At 37.9% G+C, this 24,379-nt stretch overlaps 1 protein-coding gene across 1 annotated transcript in view; it reads left to right on the plus strand.

Moving 5' to 3' along the window:
- Positions 1–24,379, plus strand: part of LOC134653598 (fatty acid synthase-like) — a 119,127-nt gene that overhangs the window by 53,462 nt on the left and 41,286 nt on the right. Inside the window, exons 9-20 of the mRNA XM_063508996.1 lie at positions 4,023–4,209; positions 4,562–4,724; positions 5,056–5,225; positions 5,696–5,847; positions 6,157–6,340; positions 6,598–6,746; positions 7,344–7,525; positions 8,262–8,381; positions 18,400–18,512; positions 18,837–19,027; positions 23,784–23,947; positions 24,039–24,296. Coding sequence (XP_063365066.1) covers positions 4,023–4,209; positions 4,562–4,724; positions 5,056–5,225; positions 5,696–5,847; positions 6,157–6,340; positions 6,598–6,746; positions 7,344–7,525; positions 8,262–8,381; positions 18,400–18,512; positions 18,837–19,027; positions 23,784–23,947; positions 24,039–24,296 — 2,033 coding nt within the window. The remainder of the gene's footprint in view (positions 1–4,022; positions 4,210–4,561; positions 4,725–5,055; positions 5,226–5,695; positions 5,848–6,156; positions 6,341–6,597; positions 6,747–7,343; positions 7,526–8,261; positions 8,382–18,399; positions 18,513–18,836; positions 19,028–23,783; positions 23,948–24,038; positions 24,297–24,379) is intronic.

Raw genomic sequence — 24,379 nt, forward strand, 5'->3', positions numbered from 1 at the left:
ACTTACCCGGTCTTACCTCATTACGATTCGAACCTTAAGACGATTTTAGTAAGAATTAAAATACGTTTAAAGCATTTGTCGGATTCTACTTTTACGATATTATTTATTAAACGTACAAACTATTTAAAAGAGTAACCCAATAAACAAACTTATAATAAGTATTCATTAAAAATATTTATTTTAGTCTAATTATCGGATTCTCGCACGGGCCTTTAACAAATTTCTTTAAAAAGTTGTTCGGAGAAGAATCCAATAAGTATTTTTGACGACCGCAAGGTCATGCGCCGCCTCGACAGGTAGTGACTAGTTACGCGATTCACACGATCGCAAGCGCTGCGCTTCGTCATTGCATAATTATTTTAATTGAAAATAGCTGTTAAAAGTTGTGTATTGTATTAATGAAGATTGTGTATGTGTTAAAAGTTGTGCGATGGGTGACCGAGGCAGAAAATTAGTGCAACTAGCCTGCAGTAACAGGCTAGAAACAGGTAAAATCTAATTTTATAACCTAGAAATACATTTAGAATTGTCGTACAAAATAAGGATACTTAATCATGTTATGACCTAATCGCCTGAACGATATACTTCGTGTTTATAGTACTGTGTTTAAATAACAATATATCTAAGCTATTGAAACCGTTAATAAATTACGAAAAGCAGTGCGAGGGTTGCGTGGTCAAACCCGATAAGTGGAGCAAATGTGTTTTTGAAATTGTAACTGTAGGTAAATTAAATGACGTTCATATATCAATCACAAATTATCGGGTTTGACCACTCACCCCTTTAATTGTTGTAGTTTCATTTAGAGCGACTTCAAGCGAGCTTATCGGGATTTAGCACTAACTATCAATCGAACCACGCGACTTTGAGTGATGCTTACCGTACAAAACAATAAAAATGTAGTTTAAATTAAATTATGCTTGCTTAGATTATTGAATAATAATGATTATTTTTTGCGTTCCAGCGGGATCAGCTGGTTCTAATAACAGATTTTCTATGATGGGACCTAGTGTTTTAACGGCAAACGAAAACATAAGATGTTACCTGCAAAACAATAATGATGGTAAGTTTCCATGGTTTAAAGATCCGTAATAGTACATTGTGCATTAACCTCGTAAGTCCCCGCGTACATTATTGTACTTATGGATAAGATCAATAATTAAAATATGTACTATGTATGACCTTATTTGTACTTACCCGAGTTTATAATCCCGTTACTGCCCATAAATGATTTTAAGTTATTGTGTTTTTGGCACTCATACTTTAATTTATTCGTTTTCCGACAATGACTCCTCCGATCTTGATGAATCGCAAATTGATATCGCCGCCCAAATGCACAATATTGTCACCGATGACAATAATATTACGGCAGACTCAAGTAAGTCTTTTGAAGATTATATAAAACAATGATATTAGGATCCATTCGTTAACTATGTTAATATGTAACTTAATTTATTTTGCTTATATTTATTTCCAGATGATGAAAGTAATTTATTTGGCAGTGACTATTCGGATGAAGATCCCACTTACGGGCCAGATCCTAAGGACTATTCACCAAAGCAAATAGATTCCGACTCTGATTTTATTCCTGAAAGTCCGAATGCTTTCTCCAAACAGGAAGACTTTTTTATGGTGCTGATTGATGAAGTTTTAGATCGAGTTTGGATTTCTGTAGAAGGTGACTATTCAGTAGCAGCTTATGTTCAAGATTCAGATTCAGAAAACGATACACTTCAGCAAAATGATTCCGGCCATGATATTATTATTCCTGAAACTCCCAGCCCATGCAAACAGCAGAAACGTTCCTTGTCGATATTTAACAACGTTTGTATTTCTGGAGAAGGTGAATGCATAAAAAGAGCTTCTTCTTATGTTCCAGATTCAGAGGACGACCCATTAAAAGTATTACATCCAACTGACTCTAGCTGCAATGACAGTATGATCCCTGAAAGTTCAGGTGTTCGTTCACAAGTGGAAGACACTGTTTACTTTATTGTAGACAATATTTTAGACAGAGTTTGGAGCCGTGTCAAACCCTTGAAGCGACGTAAGCAAGCTAAGCCATCTGAATGGAAAATAAATATCGCCAAAAAGCGAAAAATGGAAGGGCTACCCTATGTGACCCAAGGCATTAAGCGTCCTGCTAAAGTTCCAAAGCCTATTGAATGTGATAAATCCCAATTCAAATGTACTGAAAAGTTTTCCGAAGAAGAACGTAGCAGTTTGTGCCGTTATTTCTGCAGTATGGATTTCCGAGCAAGAAAGAACTTTATTCTTTCTTGCATAAAAATTCAGCCTGTTAAAACTAGAAAAGTACAGAAGGCATCTAATAAAAAGGAGCGTTCATATAGTAAAAAATGTTTCTTTCAAAAACCAATGATACCACGAATGAGGCCGTGAACTGGCTGAAAATTAAAAAGATTAGGTACGTGAAAGGAGATTTCACAATTTACTTCAATTACGACATGTCCGAGGATTTTCGTCAGTTAGATGTTTCGAGACAAAGGCCAAATACACCTAGAACAAGAGCTAAGAGACAGTCTAACCCACCATCAGTTGCAATGCCATGGCCAGAAGAGTTAGAGACAAGATACAGTAGTCAGTTACCTAAGCATTGCTAAAAAAAAAGATTTAGAGACCATGTGTAGGAAACAAATTATACCTGAGGAGTATCATGGATGGATAAGAAGCCTAAAAACATTTGCCGGGAAAGCACCAAATAATTCAGATTCTGATGAAGAATAATACCGTTCTCACTTGAAGATTCACTTCTTTTTTTTAGTTTTTTTTAAGTAATTATAACCTCTTAGTAACATTGACGGCTTAAAAAAATTTTGAGACCATGTGCAGGACACCAATTATACCTGAGGAGTAACATGGATGGATAAGAAGCCTAAAAACATTTGCTGGCAAAGCACCAAATGATTCAGATGAAGAATAATTCCGTTCTCACTTGTAGATTTACTTCTTTTTTTGAGTTTTTTATAAGTAATAAAACCTCTTAGTAACATTAACGGCTTTTTTCTTTTTGCGTAAACCCAATAAGTCGAGACCCTTTGGTAAAAGACATTTTTTTACAGGAAAACTAAATGAGTTACATAACTAAAACACAAATTAACTTAAAGTGGATAAAATTACCTACACGAAGAAATTATAAAACTACAAATTTATTTATCAAAAATTAGTGTTTGATGACCATAAACCTTTAACATCGTTTTTCTCCAAACTAGGTTTCTCATACTTAATGGGTTTCACCAGGCAACCCTCGTTATATGCATGCTTAAATTGTAATCATCATGTTTACGCGTTATAGAAATAGCTATTCCAGAGTAGCTTACATAAACATAAGATATTTCTTTTATTGATTTTACATAAGTACTTACCTAAAAAAAAAAGTTTACATTGAGAATTTCAAAATTAGAAACTTTTTGTTTGTGTTACTTATCTTAATGCCTTATTTTAATTTTATTATCATATAAAATTACAACCATGAATTATTGAACCATAAATGTTACAGGTTAAATAAAAAAAAATAGATTATTGAGTGTAACATATTATATTACGGTAATCTATTTTTTTTTCTCAAGGAATGGAGATGTAGTGGGTGCGCTACGCGTACACTCACACTCCCTTAGTTTAGCCCTATATAAGCTTTTACATGACGTTATTCAAGACATTATAGATCGATACTCCAAGCAAGTTGTTTCATTCAACGTCCCACATCACACAACTTTCATAATATCACACACCTAATCATAGATTTAAATTGAAAGCAATTCTGGAATTTGAGTATACATTCAATACCTATTAGGTCCATGAATGAAATAAGCTATTTCATATATTGCAATTCAGTATCGTAGTTGTTCGGAACTGTCTACTTTTTGTTCTAACTGACAGGCCGATATCGTCCGGCGGACTGGTAATCAGTGGGCCCCTTTATAATATAGTCTGGTTAATCTCAGCTGGTGCCCAATATAATATTGTTTAATAAATGATAATGATACCTCCTTCGTCTATTTTAGGATGTTACCCGTTATCAAACCAGCCTCCCTCGATTGGTTACAATTTCTGGAAGACAAGAAACCGGTGTACAGAAGATCCAGGAACATTTGAAGAAACAGCCCATCGATCCGGAACAGATTGCATTGCTACACAGCATCCATGAATTCGAAATACCCGGTCATTTAAGCAGAGGATATACTATTCTCGGTAAGATATTTTTAACAGAATAGAATAGAATAATTATAATAGAATATTTTTAGCCGTAAACACACAGACAATAGACATAACTGACATAAGTATATAAAGAAACATACTGAGCATAAAGTGTCATGAAATCATTTTACTAATTGTTTCCGTAAACAAAGATGCGCCCATGTGCAATTGCGCATGCAGTGTCGAATACTTGGTAGAAACTTTACATTTAATTTTCTGTGTTGACAGCTTAAAAGACAGTTAGGTATTGGTCTTTAACACGTACTAGAACTAACTAATCCGCAGAATGAATACTGATCAGTATAACCAGCAAATGTAAAAAAAAAACTTACTGCAAATGTTTTAGATACCAATGAGAACAAAGACACAGTTTGCTTGTCGGAGAGTGTCAACTACTACGGTGGAACGCATGGACCCTTATGGTTCGTGTACAGTGGTATGGGGTCCCAATGGGCTGGGATGGGTGCTGAACTTATGAGGTTCCCCACTTTCGCTGCAGCTATCGAAAAGTAAGTTTTATTCATTACGAATTATTATGGATCAAACGGTTTTTTAATCATCTGCTACTTTTATTTTTTATAATATTCAGTTTTTCCTTTTCACATTTTGTGTGTGGTGTCTGATTAGCTGATAGTTTGTAAAAGCAGGGTTGATAAAAGTCTAAACGTGGCTATTGAAACTTTTTAAATAAAAGAAAATTACCCCATTGCATTTATATTTATTCGTACATTCTCGATAATGATTTAATGATGTTAACATAAAGTTCAGATGATTTTAACAAAACTTTTCACAGCCAAATAAATTTACTTATAAATGTTATTCTAATAAATAAATTTACAGGTGCCGCAGGGTCCTTGAGCCAAAAGGGATTGACATCTTGAGGATTATTTGCGATCCAGACAAGACTATTTATGACAACATCCTTCATTCCTTTGTCGGAATCGCTGCTGTCCAAATCGGTCTTACTGATATCCTGGCTGAGATGAGAATCGTACCAGATAACATCATTGGTGAGAAAGAATGAATAGTTTCAGTTGAAACTAACTTTACAATTATTTCAGTCATCCTCTCTTGGAAATTTTAAATTTTCTTCTTTGCGTTCCGATTTTTTAATGTATTTAATTATCCGCCTTTTTACCAGCTACGTTGTTGCTGATCTTTAATTATCTCGTTTCCGTTTTAGAAAAATCTTCCCGTATCTAATGCTTTCGTTCAAAATTCACGGCCAGATAAAATCAATACTTTAGGTTTATCACTTATTATATCAAAAAATATCCTAGTTTTGATCCATGACTACTTGCTACATAGTTAACCTAGATTGTTTTGCTTTTAATATGCGACATCTGTTATTCTGCTTCAATAAGTTTTTACTACAGATTAATAAACTTATCATCTTGTTTTGTAATATCTGCCCTGTCATGGACCGTCTTCACAGAACCCTATCTTGTAATTAACAATAATTGCTTGTTTGTAATTTCAGGGCACAGTGTAGGCGAGTTAGGGTGCGCGTACGCCGACGGTTGCTTCACAGCTGAAGAGATAATCCTCGCCGCGTACAGCCGCGGTCTGGTGTCAGTGCAGACGCCTTTTATTAAGGGATCTATGGCCGCCGTTGGCTTGGGCTATAACGATGTAAGTGCGAGTAAAAGCGATCGACAACATTTTTAAAACAAGACAATTTTACAAAGACTAAAAAATGTTTTCGTCTTCCACACAATATAAGTTTTATTTTTTTATATTCCATGACCTAAAACAGATACAGCTCTGATGGAGACTTATAGCTTACTCCTCATACCTACTCACAATTTTATTTAAATTAGATTTATAGCAGAACATATCCTTACATCACCCAAAAATATATCGTCCCACGGTACAGCATGATCCTGCCAATGTTCTACCCTCATATATTTTCTATAATTATATTTTTTCATTTTTTAACAGGTCCTCCCACTATGCCCACCTGAAATAGAAGTCGCTTGTCACAACAGCGCCGAGTCCGCTACCATGTCAGGCCCCGCTGATAAGATGAAAGAGTTTGTTGCCAGTCTTACAGAAAAGGGCATTTTCGCCAAGGAAGTGCCTTGCTCTAACATCGCTTACCATTCCAAGTATATCGCTGGTGCAGGTAAAGTTATTTCTGTTCTTAGGTTGCTATAGATTTGGACAATAACGCCATTTATTTTTACTTATGTACCTATTTAGTATTAAGTACTACAATCAAAAATACACACTAGAAACAAGAAAATTTCACACTTTTTAGAGCTTATTTTTTATTGACATTATTGACCATCTTTTTCGAAGAAAGCTGTCAAAACCATGTTATTGTTATAAAATTATAAATAGCTTTAAACTCAAAATAAATATTTAAAAATAAATTTTTAGGTCCTGGACTTCTGAAATACTTGAGCGAAGTAATCAAAGACCCCAAGCCTCGCAGCGCCAAGTGGGTGTCTACTTCAGTACCGCAAGATAAGTGGGATCAGCCCATGGCAAAGTTATCGTCTGCTGAGTACCACACCAATAACTTACTGGTAAAAAACTTGATTAGCTTTTGCGTACGTGGCTCATCATAACCCTTTCCCAGTTGCATTAAGTACAAGGAAAGTTCCCAAAAATCCCACGTTATGCCAAAACGCCGTCGAACATCCTAGAATATAAATTTGAATTTAATAATTACTTACTTACTCAAGCCTGGATCTGAAGCACTCAGAAATGTCTTATTTTAATTTTCAGAGCGTTCCTCGCTAATGTCTATTTTCTAGGAAATCGATGAAAATTCGTTGATGCAATATTGCTACAAATATGAAAATGTGTGACACGTTTTTAGGGTTCCGTACCCAAAGGGTAAAAAACGGGACCCTATTACTAAGACTTCGCTGTCCGTCCGTCCGTCCGTCCGTCCGTCACCAGGCTATCTTATGAACCGCGATAGCTAGACAGTTGAAATTTTCACAAATTATGTATCTCTGTTGCCGCTATAACAACAAATACTAAAAATAAAATAAAATAAATATTTAAGGGGGGCTCCCCTACAACAAACACGATTTTTTTGCTCTATTTTTTGTTGATGGTGCGGAACCCTCCGTGCGCGAGTCCGACTCGCACTTGGCCGGTTTTTTTTTCTTTAGAACCCAGTGCTATTTGAAGAGACGTCAACGCTTATCCCCGACAAGGCGGTGATGATAGAGATAGCGCCTCATGGCCTGCTCCAAGCTATTCTAAAGAGGTCTCACAAGGAATGCGTGCACATACCGCTCACCAGGCGCGGGCATAACGAACCCGTTAAGTTCTTACTGGAATCGATTGGCAAGTAAGTAACTGCATTTTTTCCACAAAAACATTCTTGACAATATTATAAAAATAATATATTAATCATTCATCGACATAAATACATACGCGATCAACAAAAAATTTAAAGGATATCAGGAACGTTATTAGTTTTATGTTTTAAGTTCATTTTAATCTTGACAACGAAGTAATTACACTTGGAAATAAATAACTAGACAAATATATAAATAATGATACTAAAAAAGATTGTATTTTTACAAAAGACAATTTGAACGCATTTCACGTACCTAAATATAATCTTCTAATTAGGTCATCATCTTCCTCGCGTTGTCCCGGCATTTTGCCACGGCTCATAGGAGCCTGGGGTCCGCTTGGCAACTAATCCCAGTAATTGGCGTGGGCACTAGTTTTTACGAAAGCGACTGCCATCTGACCTTCCAACCCAGAGGGTAAACTAGGCCCGTATTGGGATTAGTCCGGTTTCCTCACGATGTTTTCCTTCACCGAAAAGCGACAGGTAAATATCAAATGATATTTCGTACATAAGTTCCGAAAAACTCATTGGTACGAGCCGGGGTTCGAACCCGCGACCTCCGGATTGCAAGTCGCACGCTCTTACCGCTAGGCCACCAGCGCTTGACCCTTACCGCTAGGCCACCAGCGCTTGACTCTTACCGCTAGGCCACCAGCGCTTGACTAATTAGGTAAAAGATTAAATTGCAGGTATATAGGTCCCACAATAATGTTACTTGTTTAAGGATGTACGAATCTGGATTGAACCCGAAAATCGACGCATTATACCCAAAGATTGAATTTCCTGTCTCAACAGAAACCCCTTTGCTCTCACATCTTGTTGACTGGGTACATAATGAAGATTGGTGAGTATCCTTGACAATCAAACATTTTTATGACTTTCTTCATTGTTTGATTTTCTTGTTAGTAATAATTATTTAATATTGTGTGTAACAGTCTCTTCAAGAAGTCAGATTAATGTAAAAGGAGAATGGGCAATTTTGTATGGGGAGTGTCCCATGGATGTATACTGTTGAGACATATGTGGTTTTAAAGCTCTTAATCATAGTATTATTTTATTGTATGGCTCCAACCTTAGACACCTTGCAGGGACCGAGCTATAAAAAAAAAAAGTTGCTCACATAAACAGTTATTTTACATAATACGCGTGATATAACAAGTAAGAGCGTATTTCATTAGAAAGAATATGAGAAATGGTTTATGTTTTTTGTGCTAACTCCAACGCTAAAGTATTTAAAGGTATAGAATTAACAGTTTATAAAAATCCTCAAACTAAAAATTGTTTGCTATACAGCAGAATTAGCGTGTATACACAAGCCATGTATATCATGCGAAAAGTATTTGTATAAGCTATTTTTTGAATAATGTCGCTGCGGTCAAACGCTTGCAGGAATCGAAATAAATTCATTAAATGAGATAATTAATTGTAGTTAATTACTCCATAACTTTACTACTCAACGCTAGATGTCGCTAACAGCCAAAAAAAATAATTATATGTAGAGCGGTAAATTCGTCAGTCTCACCCCATCATTTTAAAAAGTATAGTGACCTAGATGACAGATTGTCAATGGATTAGGTACTAATGTGTTGTCTAAAAAAAATAATGTGTTGTCAAGTTGACGCTTGCAGGGATCACATAAAATATCGTCATTGTTAATAATTAGTGTGATAATTTATATATTCAGCAACGTAGTCCTTCGAATTTTCTTTGCCTGAACGGCTAAAGAGATGGTATTATATTCGTTGAATGAGTAAGAAAGTATTACGTCTGCTTTTTCGTCTAAGTCTACGGGACCTGAATGTATTTATTGCTATTCCTTTAAGAATAAAATTAAATAAGCTCACAGCGGAATCAATTGGAAAGTTCATAAAAATATCAATGTGTCGGTACGTCAAGCTTACCTTTATATTTAATCAAGTCTATACTAACATTTTGATCGAGTCGCTCAACCAGAGCGGCGCGAGCGGAAGATCGGAGCGGTTTATGCAGTTTTGAGCCGTTTTGGAGGACAACGGCGATTGTAGAGCATTTAGTTACCGACGACCTCTGCGGACATCGAGAGGGAACACAGAGCGGTAGGGATAAGACCCAATAAATATAATAGCGCTTAGGTTCAGCTGATATACAGACCAATCTGAATCTCTTTGTTGTTTCTAAGAGTAGTGTAATGTAGGTACCTACTTTACATAGCTGCATAAAGCCAATATGTACTAAACAAGTACTCTCAACGATTGCTAAATGCTCTGCGAGTCCAGTATAATGTCATTTTCAGTGTGTTGTAGCGGCAGCCGCGGCACTGTAGCTGTCCGTCCGGTATATACAAGTATGTTCGCGGGCGCTCCCCAAGCACTACGCTTCGTACGACGAGCCACCACAGCCTCCTGTCCGTAATAGGAAGGAGGACGGGACAGTGTATGGCCTACTGAAAAACTGATCATACCTACATGTATTTAAGGTTGTATGTAGTACTAATTTAATTAACATAATATATATAATACAGGGATTTTAAACATTTGTGTCGAAGTAAAGTTCTGATGATGGGTTTCATGTAGAGAACTCGTCAAATCTTATATGCCTATGCATGTAGGTAATACATTATATGTAATATTTTTTGGCTTATTCATCAACATAAAAAGCGACATTTGATGAAGTGGAACTGCTGATGTTGACTAGAACGGAACTCTTTAGAGCACGCTATTTGCCTTTTTTGTTAAATAAGTAAGGTCCGTAAGTTACATTTGCGTCAAGGTCCAGTTTTGATGATGGGTTCCATGAGGAATCGAGGAAACATCTCAAATCTTATAGGCTTATACATAACTATATGTAAAATGACTACATTTTTGGAGTCATCATCATATCGAACACTTTTATTAATGACATTTGATAAAGTGGAACTTATTAACTATTATGAACTTTAATGACTACAACCTAAACTGTACAACGACGCGTATTTAACGTTTGGCGATTTGTCTTCTGTATACCTACGTATATACTCATAAGTAAGTTTGTATGTACGTAGGTAAACCTACCCAAGTGTACGTTCCAATAAGTACATTTGTGTCTGCACAATGAACCACATCATACCTCTTCCAGACTTAACGCGTGGGTTCGAGACCCACTCGAGCCCTTTGTGTCGGCCAACCTACGTAAACATACGGACCCATAAGTAAGTTAGTATGTTTGTGTCTACACAATGAAGCACATTGTACCTCTTGCTGATTTAAGGCGTGGGTTCGACACCCACTCGAGCCCTTTGTGTCGGCCCACCTACGTAAACATACGGACCCATAAGTAAGTTAGTATGTTTGTGTCTACACAATGAAGCACATTGTACCTCTTGCTGATTTAAGGCGTGGGTTCGACACCCACTCGAGTCCTTTGTGTCGGTCAACCTACGTAAACATACGGACCCATAAGTAAGTTAGTATGTTTGTGTTTAAACAATGAAGCACATTGTACCTCTTGCTGATTTAAGGCGTGGGTTCGAGACCCACTCGAGCCCTTTGTGTCGGTCAACCTATGTAAACATACGGGTATAAGTAAGTTTGTATATTTGTGTCTACACAATGAAGCACATTGTACCTCTTGCTGACTTAAGGCGTGGGTTCGAGACCCACTCGAGCCCTTTGTGTCGGCCAACCTACGTAAACATACGGACCCATAAGTAAATTAGTATGTTTGTGTCTACACAATGAAGCACATTGTACCTCTTGCTGATTTAAGGCGTGGGTTCGAGACCCACTCGAGCCCTTTGTGTCGGCCAACCTATGTAAACATACAGACCCATAAGTAAGTTAGTATGTTTTTGTCTACACAATGAAGCACATTGTACCTCTTGCTGATTTAAGGCGTGGGTTCGACACCCACTCGAGCCCTTTGTGTCGGACAACCTACGTAAACATACGGACCCATAAGTAAATTAGTATGTTTGTGTCTACACAATGAAGCACATTGTACCTCTTGCTGATTTAAGGCGTGGGTTCGAGACCCACTCGAGCCCTTTGTGTCGGTCAACCTACGTAAACATACGTACCCATAAGTAAGTTAGTATGTTTGTGTTTACACAATGAAGCACATTGTACCTCTTGCTGATTTAAGGCGTGGGTTCGACACCCACTAGAGCCCTTTGTGTCGGTCAATCTACGTAAACATACGGGTATAAGTAAGTTAGTATGTTTGTGTCTACACAATGAAGCACATTGTACCTCTTGCTGATTTAAGGCGTGGGTTCGAAACCCACTCGAGCCCTTTGTGTCTGCCAACCTACGTAAACATACGGACCCATAAGTAAGTTCGTATATTTGTGTCTACACAATGAAGCACATTCTCACCTCTTGCTGATTTAAGACGTGGGTTCGAGACCCACTCGAGCCCTTTGTGTCGGTCAACCTACGTAAACATACGGACCCATAAGTAAGTTAGTATGTTTGTGTTTACACAATGAAGCACATTGTACCTCTTGCTGATTTAGGGCGTGGGTCGAACCCACTCGAGCCTTTTGTGTCGGTCAACCTACGTAAACATACGTACCCATAAGTAAGTTAGTATGTTTGTGTTTACACAATGAATCACATTGTACCTCTTGCTGATTTAAGGCGTGGGTTCGACACCCACTAGAGCCCTTTGTGTCGGTCAATCTACGTAAACATACGGGTATAAGTAAGTTAGTATGTTTGTGTCTACACAATGAAGCACATTGTACCTCTTGCTGATTTAAGGCGTGGGTTCGAAACCCACTCGAGCCCTTTGTGTCGGCCAACCTACGTAAACATACGGACCCATAAGTAAGTTAGTATGTTTGTGTCTACACAATGAAGCACATTGTACCTCTTGCTGATTTAAGGCGTGGGTTCGAGACCCACTCGAGCCCTTTGTGTCGGTCAATCTACGTAAACATACGGGTATAAGTAAATTAGTATGTTTGCGTCTACACAATGAAGCACATTGTACCTCTTGCTGATTTAAGGCGTGGGTTCGAGACCCACTCGAGCCCTTTGTGTCGGTCAAGTCAATAAAAATAATAATGTAAATATAGATAGATAGACGAATCTATCGTTACCTACTCAAAAAGTGAAATCAAAGTGAAGATGACTCTGCGTAGATAATGTATTTTATTACAGTAGTTTTTTTTTTTCAAATCGGAAGGGTATGCTGACAGATGTAATTTCAGTACTATTTTGTAAGATTTGGCGTTTTAATGCTATAAATTGTATGGAGACCACACCTGTCACCGTATACCCTTCGTTTTAAAAAATACTATATTAATGTCAACTTTGATAAAATAGCAAGAATTCACTGTATTTTGTCTCTTTTTCATGCGGTGAAATCCCCCTAGACCCCAGAATGGCAACGACGCCCATTTTGTCGACTCATACTAAAAGTAAGTACTAGTAAGCAAGTTGTAGTACTAGTAGTAGTAGGTTCCTTATTAAAAATCGGCCAAGAGAATGTCGGGCTATGCTCAGTGTGGTTCCGTAGCATCCTGTCAGAATAGGATAACCGGGGGCTATTATATTAGGCTAACCGGGGGCTATTATATTAGGCTAACCGGGGGCTATTAGTAGGTATCATGTACATTACAAGCATAAGGGAGTACCTTCGCAGCGCTTTGTACCCTACTTTTACTAAGAAGAGAAGACTTTTTGGAATAACTCAAAAACGGCTGGATCGATCATGTTCGCTAAAGTTGTGTTCTTTGATAAGTTTGTTTATGCAAGTAAGGTTTTTAAGGAACATTTGTGTCAAGATCCAGCTCGGATGTCGGAATCCACAAGGAATTGAAGGAACTTCTCAAATCTTGATGAAACTTACCCGAAGTGCCAAACTGTTTAGTGACATAATGACTGTTTGGCCAGACACTGAACTAGTCTTGCAGATTGCTGCGTCACTCATAACAAATACCTAGTACCTAGTAAGTTACTAAGTAACGGTGCAGGTGGGGTAAACAGGGTTGACATCAGTGTACTTTTTACAATCTTTGACCAAAGCCAAAAAAACTAATCTCAAAAAAAGAAACCGCCTTCAAATATATCAGTAAACAAGATATAGATTGTTGATTATGCTTTCAGAAACTATACGGCAAGAACAAGGAAGCTTCGATACAAGAAGAATCGAGCAAGTCGAGAAAAAATCTAATATTATGTATAATTGTGTAGTCAAAGAAAGTTGAAAATAAATAACGATGTGCATAGAATACAGAACCAATGGCAAAGATTATATAATAGTTCTTATGGTCCGAACATTAAGGTAGAGACACACATACAGGTAGATCGTACTACTGGTACTAATATATTTCTTTGTTTTTTTATTTCAATTATATTTCACTGGAATACTTAGGTACATATGTAGGTTCTGTATTCTAAATGCACATGAATTGTTTTAGTGTAATTATTATGTTAAATACTGTTGACGAATTGTCAACAGTATTTATTTCTGCATTACTATCACAGAAGATTGTAGGTCCTACGGTAGGACTTGGAAGTATTTGCTCATGGACAAATGTCATGCAACGTGAGTTTGAACCTAAAAATCAATCTTTTGTGAACGTGGTGTACATAAGAACTGGTTACGGCATAAGTAGGTAGGTAAGCGGTACCAACAGTTCCAACAGCGGTCGCACACGGTGACTTTGCATCGATTCACTCGCGCGTGTGACCCCTCGTCGCACTTGCAACGCGCGATGCACCGTGGGCCCACTGCAGTGTGGGCAGTGCACTGCTTTGACCCACAGTGGGTCCACGGGTATTTTTTTTACCCGTTGGCCTACCGTTCTAAACAGTGGTCCACGGAGTAATTTATTTTTACCATGTCCCACCGCACTATTGCTTTTCCAAAAACATCATCACAACTTGGCATGGGCATGGGCATCTGAAGCTACCTAACGAATTTTAATTAACAAGACTTAAAAGTAGACCACTGTTTAGAACGGTAGGCCAACAGGTAAAAAAAATACCCGTGAACTCACTGTGGGTCAAAGCAGTCCACTGCCCACATTGCAGTGGACCCACGGTGCATCGCGCGTTGCAAATGCGACGAGGGGTCACACGCGCGAGTGAATCGATGCAAAGTCGCCGTGTGCGACCGCTGTTGGGACCGCTTACCTACTTCTGCCGTAACCGGTTCTCTACACCACGTTCACAAAAGTTGATTTTATTATGTTCGCTAGCAGAACCACATCAGCTGTCATGAATTTCAATACATGGGAAGAAATTATATTAGGTAAATCTATAAATTCTTGACCATTTTAAAATTAATTTATATCAATAGTTTCGCTATATTTGCAAGCAAAAATTCGTGCTGTACTTAGGATACCTAAATACCCGTTTATTATAAAATGAGACACTGTAAGCTAGATAAATATTATTTTATCTTATACATGCGGTTATCCTATGATTCTGCTGGGAAGAAACTCCCAACAGGACCAAAAAGAGACTTGGTTTACATCTCTACCAAGCTATTGATATAGATTTTTTAATGGTTATAGAATTTTATAGATTTATTATTTATTTTTTCCATATATTATATAATTATATATATATATATTACTGAAACTCACGAGAGCTGACATGGTTCTGTTCTACCGGTGAGCATTACGTATTTAATCTGTCCAGTAGGATGTAGTCCACTAGTCCACCATCTCGATCCACCAGATTTAAGAGCACGCTTTGCTGAGTTCACTGTGGATACCTACTATTGGTCTCCTTTGATACTTGCAACACCACCAGTGGATTGAACAGCATTCAGAGAGTTTGGTAAGGGCGTCCGCTAGCTGGCGCGGTTGCATGAGCAATGCAGTGCAGAGCAGATTTTGTAAAGTATAGAACGTCATTTAGCTGCTAAACCGATAAATTATAATAAAGATCTCGACGAGACCCTATGATTTATGGTGGAGCATATTTAAGAGATGCAAGTTTCACAGGATCTACCCAGACCAATGGTGGATCACAGTGAAGTTTTTTTAGCGTGCTATTCAATCTACTGGTGTATCCTACTGAACAGAGGGGATCGATGGGCTCAACCTAACTAAATTCGCGCGCCGTCTAAATGAGCAAATCCCCAGGTTCGTTCTAGATTCAGCGGATTCTTGTTTCGCTGGATTTACTTTAGGACGTCACAATCCGAGAATAAGAGAATCCGACGAAACAAAAATCCGGCCAATTGGAAACTAACCGATCCCCACGGTGCCCAGGTGTGCGAGTGAGACGGTCAGCCCAATTCGAACGTTCACTTGACATCAAACCGATATTATAATAATATGATCATATCAGTTAAGCTGTCATTCGCGCTGGTCTCTCGCTTGCATTAAGGGCCACCCCACACTAGCGTTTTTTGAGCGTCGGCGTTTAGTCAGCGCTATGGAAAATTGTGTCGCTTCGCCAGTTGCGCCAACGTTGCGTCAAGCAGCAGCCATAGAGTTGACTAGACGCCGACGCTCTGGTGACTTTATTGAGGTGGCTCTAATAGAGTCTGTGCGGAAAGAGAAGAGTCGTGGAATGTATGGGGCCCAATACATTCCACGACTCTTCTCTTTCCGCACAGACTTCATATGCGGACGAGTCTGAGCAAATGAACGTGCGAATAACTGCTAACTGATATGATTCCAATATTATTCTAATACCAGGTTTCATGTCAGGTGCACGTTCGAATTGGCCTGAGGGTTAGGCACGTGCCTAATACAAGATGTCCCTCACTCGCACATCGGACCGGCGTGTGGGTCAGCATCTACACCTAATATAGCTCATTAGGTGAATTTAGCTTTTTGAACGCCAAGAACACCTAAAGTCGTGCTGGCCGATAGCCACGCGTCGCTTGAACTGCACTAGCTTTAGGGCTTGCATTGCGCACCACCATTGTATATGCCGCCTTAACAGCCTTGATATGCCGCTCGCCGCTCCGCCCGGGCACATGGGTCCAGTGAATCCTGGAAAGACACTTTGACAGCGTACGCTATAACTGTTCATGTTCTGTTCGATGTGTTCATGGCGTAGTGAGCACGACTAGTTACGACGCCTTTATAGGTGTTCTTGGCGTTCAAGAGGTTAAGAGCGATAGCTAGCTAGCGCGGGTGCATGAACGGGCCTCGCGCGGGGGGGGGGGGGGGGATTGTAGGTAAAATCAAAATCCGTCGCACGAGTCCGCGCCCGAGCGTTGCATTGCTCATACTGTGAACATTTCGCAAACGGTCCAAGATTAGCGCACCAGCCATGCATTCTGGATGCACCTATTCACTCCTATTACCAAGGATCGCTTTATGCGCGTCCTCAGTCCTGCTAATAGTTGTGCGTGAAGAAAAGTAAAGTATGGTGTGAATTATTTTTCAATTTTCATGAAATAAAGATGTTTAAAGTATTCAAAAGGTTTTATTTAATAAAATATATATGAGTGAACGAAATACAGCTACTTACCACCGGCTTGGTCAATATTTAACTTCCTCTAAAAAAAGTCCGTGAATTTTATCCTGCTTTATATAATAAACGGACGAAAACCCTAGGTAGCGCGCAATGCAAACCCAAAATCTAAATGTTTCACTTGTACATACACCATTTTCTAAAGACGGAAATATAGACTGTGCGGAAAGAGAAGAGTCGTAGAATGTATATGGATCCCATACAGTATTTCACGACTCTTCTCTTTCCGCACAGACTCTAGAAACTTAAATTACATTTTCTTGCCGTTAATATCTTTCTTTATCACTTGAATATGTAAGAGCAACAAAGAGGCAAATAAACGAAACTTACGGTAGGTATTCGTGGTGCTTGTGCGTTCGGAATTAAACGAACTTATAAATACGCGAAGTCTTAGTTTTTGGTTACATTTGGAGCGTTTAAAAGGGACTATATGGATCCAGCATTAGCCGCTCATTCGGTTCTTCTATTGCACGCAAGATGTCAGTACTAGAGTGGATTTTAAAATACACACTTAAAAAGTTTTGTGCGATTTATTTAGCAATAATTATTTACCGAACATAATAACTTAATTTTTAATTATATTTCAGGCACGCAAAGTGATGTTAATGGTTACAAAAGTAACCCTACATTAATGACATTTTTTTAGTTCCAGTTTACGCCGCAGTGCATGATCAAAATTATGAATAGGATCTTCCCTGGACACTTTCGGTCTTTGGTGTCATATAAATAATTATAGATAAAATTAAAACCTACAAAATAAGATATGTCTCAATTATATATACCAATAGTAAAAATTGCCCAGTCTGCTACCAAAGCTCTATCTAGTGTCAGGTAGAACAATCAAAGCGGCATTTAACACAACTAATTAACTAATAAACTAGTTTTATTTCCGCCCCTGCAAGGATTTCAGTCCGAGTATACTTTTTTAAAAATAGCTTATAATAATGCCATTTCGATATTATATATGGCTTGTGTATACAAGTAAGTTTCAGTGTATAGTAACAGTTTTTCAATTCATGCATATGTTTTATCAATTAATTCTAGCCCTGCACGTACTTACACGTAGGTGTTGGTATACAGAAGTGTAGCATTTCTCATATTCTTTCATATAAAACACCTAACAACTGGCTACGTAACAAGTATATTGTAGAAAAACAGTTTATATGTGTCACTCTTTTTTTTAAATAGCTCAGTCCCTGCAAGTTATCTAAAGTTGGTGTCATACAATAAAATAATGCTATTAATAAGCCCTTTCAAATGAGATATGTCTCAACAGTATACATCCATGGGACAAATTGCCCATTCTCCTTTGGCGATTTTGCAATTAAATATAATATCAAGGACTAGGTATCATATTATGCATAGATTAATTTGTAGTTTACTAATTTGTATAACGACGAAGTTTGTAAAGAGTAATTATAAAAATAAATATAACGCAACATATTTTTGATTTAGGCCTCAAGCAAAATACAATCAAACTAAAGGCCTAGTTGTTACTTCTATTCGCGATTTTTTCATCTCAATACACGATGACGATTACAAGTTTTTGGAGGAACACGTTCGATATGGTAAGCCATTTTTTTATTTCATTATAGTTAATTTAACTCAATCGATTAAGGATGAGTTAGCATAAAGAATATATTAAAAATAAAAACTCTTGTAATAACTGAATTCCGAAGTAAAATATATCTGTTACCATAAAATTGTAAACACTCGTCAGCTTATAATCTGGCTAGTTACACTGACGGTAGGGAGATTACCAACTAGTTGGATTGTAAACTAACGGGTTCGCAATCTCATATCGATTGTTGGAATCGGCGGTGTCTATTCTTTTACACAAAAATTTAATAATACCTACCCGAAATGTTGACTAAAACCATACAAACTTTTAGATAATTATGTGTATCCTGAGGCCGGTATCTTGGTCCTTGTCTGGGAGACGTTCGCGATGCACAAGAATACTGACTACAGACAGTTCCCGGTTACATTCAAGGACGTACAGTTTTACCAAGAAGCGCAACTGGTGGCTGAACAGCCAGTGCAACTTCGGATTTCTATCCAAAAGGGCAGTCACGGTTTTGAGGTACGGTTAAGTATATTTCCTGCTATGAACATTTCTTATCAACATCACAATATATAATTAGTTCTATCCCAAACCATGTTTCACAATTTGCTTCTGGTCAGTATCTAATACCTTTAAACGAACAATTCTTGTTTATTTATTTATTTATTTATTTATATATGTCGGCGACGGATGGTCCCGATGGCGGTGGGCGCGTGGGGGTAGTACCTAGATGTATTACTTCACAGCCAAAATAGTAGGTATGCTACCAACGCATGAAATAAACATTCAGACTCGTTACCCATACTAGTGCCTACTATATTTTAGTACTAAATAATCAAAACGACCAATCACTATTCCAAAATTATTTGAATCAAAATAAAAAGATCACATGAAACCGTTCAAATCTTTATTTTACAAAAGTAAGCTTCTAATGGCACATAAGAAATCAAAATAACACTTGGAATAAAACACTTAGCTAAACGGTTAAACAACGTGAGAATCTATAAGCTTTCAGAATAATCCTTCAGGTGTAAGCCTTCAGGAACGTAGCGAATTAGGCACGAGCTTGGCTAACGTCCGATCTCTAGCGCGGTCCGATCAAGAAGAAGGAAGCCAGTTCCAGCGGCGGAGCCAACCGCTCCCGCCTCCAATTCAAGTTGGTAAACCTGCCTGACCAGTCTACCAACATAACGACAAAAATGCCTGCTCGTGCCTACGTTCACTCAAGATACTCCTCTTGACGTTCCAAAGCCTTCTACCTGTCATTTTCGTTCAACAATACACCAATAGATGGCGGATTATACTCTCTGCGCAACTTTATTATTTCGTTACAAGCAAATAATACGTAGCCAAACATTGCTAATCGATTTTATACAGGCGTCTAACTATGAACTCTAATGCTGCAATACGTCTTTCTGGTGTCTCGCTCCGACACGGCCGTCCTGCGCTACACACGTCCTCGTGTGTGGGTGTACGCATTTGTTACTGAAACAAAACATACAGCACAGTATCTCATCGCTCGGTCATTCCTGACCAACAATTTGGGTCTCACTCAAATTACTATTAAAATCAAACTTTGTTATCAATCAAACCAAAAAAAATAATTGTTCAAAATTACTTTAACAATCCTCAATTCTCTAGTCAAAAATAGTCCATCGAGCAACGACTAAATAAAATAATCATCAGTAATCATCGCCGCTATCTAACGGATACACTCCAATAATCATCGCCTCCATCTGGCGGATACTCTCAAATTTATGTGAAAACAGAACAATCCCAAACATCAAAAACACAAATCACAACAGCTCTAATTCATTGCTCGACAGTATCACTACTATTGTCGTCAATATCAATTTACAGGGAAATTATCTGGCATTTAAAAAAAAATTGGTCATATGTGATCTAAATTTTTGTAAGACATCTTAAAATAAATAACATTCTGAATTGATAGTTTCAATTTTACTCATATGAACACAGTACATAAACAGGAATTCATTTTTAACAAAACAACACCAGTCCTTCGGTGCATTGCCAGTCCTTCGGCAGATACCAGACCCTCGTCAGAAGTAACCATCTCAGCCGCGTAAGTGCTACTCCTCGCAAAGAGCATTCTGCACATAAAAAGCAGACCACGTGCACCTCTTACATGCTCCGGCACTTCTGATGCGGTCACTAAACAATACCCAGTCCATCGAAAGCAAAACACTAGTGCCCAGTCCATCGGGCGTACTTTCAGTCCATCGAAAGCAAAACAGTATTGCCCAGTCCATCGGGCATGCCTTCAGTCCATCGAAAGCATGACAGTATTGCCCAGTCTATCGGGCGTGCCTTCAGTCTATTGAAAGCAAAACAGTAGTGCCCAGTCCATCGGGCATAATTTCAGTCCTACGAAAGTACAAGCTTTCAGTCCGTCGAAAGCAAAACAATGTTATCAGTGAATTCCAAAAAAAGAAAATAAAAACAGGTCTTTAAATCATGTTACTCAGAACCATTGGTACTATCAGCGTCAACTAATCAACTGAAACTGAACATTACTGATCAAAATCACTAAAGATAGCTTTCTTCTTTAGCTTTAACAACAGAAACTCGCTCAAGACTTCTATGCAGAAGTAAAACATCTCAAAATAATCCCAACGAAATGGGAACTGCTCACCAGCTTAATAAAGTATGATGCACGCGACCAAGTCAAAGGTGGTGGTGGTGAGGTCCAACCCAAGCAGGGAGGCTGATCCTTTCCGCTTGCCGTTGCCGTTGCTGTGGCAGATTGCGAGAGACACGATGTGGTTCAACATAGCTGGCTGTTACTGAAATCATCATTTGCACGGTATCAGGTTCATCATGTATGCAGGCTAAACTCAAAAGGTTTATGAAATGCAAGGTGGCAGACACAAAAAAAACATGTTTTCAATGTATACGGGGCTTCAAAAATCTCAGAATAAAATTTAAACTTCAATGAGTGCGTTTTCTTTCATTCTATGAACAAAAAAACACGTGTTCCAAAAATAAGTAACACGGTAAAATGGGCCAATACGAAAAGTGACAGCTTATTAGTTACGTTCGACTGTTATGCTTCGCCATTACACTCAAAATAAAATTCACTAATAAACAATTAGAACGAAACCTGTCCTTTTATTTCCAAATCTCCAGCACAGAAGATTCTGCACAGCCGCCTCTGTATCACGGGCGCAATGGCGTCCGCAAGCTCGCTCGGCTCCGGCTGCAGGACACTGTAACATTAATTTTCATATGCGTAGCTCATGTTTCCATAGTATACACGATTTGTGATCTATCACGGCATTACGAGCAATAATTTGTCGCAATTTTATTAATTACTAAACATTACAGGGTAAAGATTACATAATGCTTGCATTGGCAAATCAGCAGGATCAATTTCTAACGGTGCATTGTATTTTTATGAAAAAAAATATTTTTTGAGGGTAGATGCACAAGTGAGCGATGAAATAATATCACGTCGCGACAGCCAATATTTGATTTTAATTAACAATATGGATTTCACATCAAAATAACTTAAGATCACTTAGATTTAAATGGATTTTAAAAATTAATTGTATTTTCATGAAAAATCAATTATTGAGGGTAGATTCACAAGTGAGCGATGAAATAGTATCACGTCGTGATAGCTAATACTTGGTTTTAATTAACAGTATGGATTTCAAATCAAAATAACTCAAGATCGCTTTGATTTAAATGGATTACAAAAATTAATTATAAAGAAACGTGGCGATACCAGAGATGATGTCACGTCACGACCAGTCTGTTCGACAGCCCCAATCATAATTCACAATTTCACAATAATTCTCACCAAATAACAATGAATTGCACTCACCTTTTAATGAAGGTTAGACACGTGAGCTTACCATTTACCACGTGTCCAGATTATGGAATGTAGGTCACCAGAAATACACCACGCTCCCAGGTGGCTGTGTAAGCAATACATGAAACTCCGCATCTATCCCACTTGCTGATGTCGGCGACGGATGGTCCCGATGGCGGTGGGCGCGTGGGGGTAGTACCTAGATGTATTACTTCACAGCCAAAATAGTAGGTATGCTACCAACGCATGAAATAAACATTCAGACTCGTTACCCATACTAGTGCCTACTATATTTTAGTACTAAATAATCAAAACGACCAATCACTATTCCAAAATTATTTGAATCAAAATAAAAAGATCACATGAAACCGTTCAAATCTTTATTTTACAAAAGTAAGCTTCTAATGGCACATAAGAAATCAAAATAACACTTGGAATAAAACACTTAGCTAAACGGTTAAACAACGTGAGAATCTATAAGCTTTCAGAATAATCCTTCAGGTGTAAGCCTTCAGGAACGTAGCGAATTAGGCACGAGCTTGGCTAACGTCCGATCTCTAGCGCGGTCCGATCAAGAAGAAGGAAGCCAGTTCCAGCGGCGGAGCCAACCGCTCCCGCCTCCAATTCAAGTTGGTAAACCTGCCTGACCAGTCTACCAACATAACGACAAAAATGCCTGCTCGTGCCTACGTTCACTCAAGATACTCCTCTTGACGTTCCAAAGCCTTCTACCTGTCATTTTCGTTCAACAATACACCAATAGATGGCGGATTATACTCTCTGCGCAACTTTATTATTTCGTTACAAGCAAATAATACGTAGCCAAACATTGCTAATCGATTTTATACAGGCGTCTAACTATGAACTCTAATGCTGCAATACGTCTTTCTGGTGTCTCGCTCCGACATATATATATATATGTATATATATATATATATATATATATTATATTTCGGGGATCTCGGAAACGGCTCTAACGATTTCGATGAAATTTGGCATATAGGGGTTTTCGGGGGCGAAAAATCGATCTAGCTAGGTCTTACCTCTGGGAAAACGCGCATTTCCGAGTTATTATATGTTTTCCGAGCGAAGCTCGGTCACCCAGATATTAATGTTAAGTTACGTATATAATGTTAAGTTTTATCTGCATAATTCCATTTTTACACTCAGCACCTTTGGCTCTTTTAATTTTATTTTGTATTGCATACAAAATCTATCATTATAATTATATATTGGAGTGGTTACGAGTACAATCATTCAAGGTACTAAGGATGACCTCGGTTCTTTAATTGTAAACAAACCAACACGTTTCGGTTACTTATTACTAGGATAAAAAATATTTAAAGTCTTTTTTTCTCATTGTGCTAATTTCATATGCAAATTGTTTTTAAAAATAAAAGAGTGGATTAAATAACTTAGATTTGTATTGTGTTATTTCAGGTCTGTTACAACAACACCAAACTTGCAACGGGTACCATCATTGAAAGCAAATCCTTATACCACGAACAACGGTATGATAATACTGAAGAAACAACTAAGGAAGATATTGTTCTTAACTCTAAAGAAATCTATAAAAACTTTGATTTAGGCGGATTTACCTACAGGTAGGTACAATATAAAAAATAGCATCTATATTCTAAACATTTTTAATAATGAATATTATTTTGAATATATTATACTGTCGTGCTATTTCAGAGGCGAATTCCAGTCTTTACATTCAGTGACTGCTGACGGCAAGAAAGCAACCATAAAATGGAATCAAGAATGGGTGATGTTCTTAGATGCTTTGATCCAGCTTAACATAATCGCAAGGGATGGAGCTGGCAGTTTGACACCTAAAATGATTAAAAGACTAACTATCAACGCAGATGAGCAAGAGCGTTTTCCGTCTATTGATATAAACGGTGAAAAATGCTATGCCGCTCGATACTCTAAAGTACTTAATGTTACCACGTAAGTTCAAACAATTGACATTAGCAACAAAAGAAAAGGATAGGTAAATTCCGTATTATACAAAATAAACATACTTTTTTATA

Source organism: Cydia amplana, chromosome 13 (assembly GCF_948474715.1).
Source record: "Cydia amplana chromosome 13, ilCydAmpl1.1, whole genome shotgun sequence".
NCBI classification, from domain to species: domain Eukaryota; kingdom Metazoa; phylum Arthropoda; class Insecta; order Lepidoptera; family Tortricidae; genus Cydia; species Cydia amplana.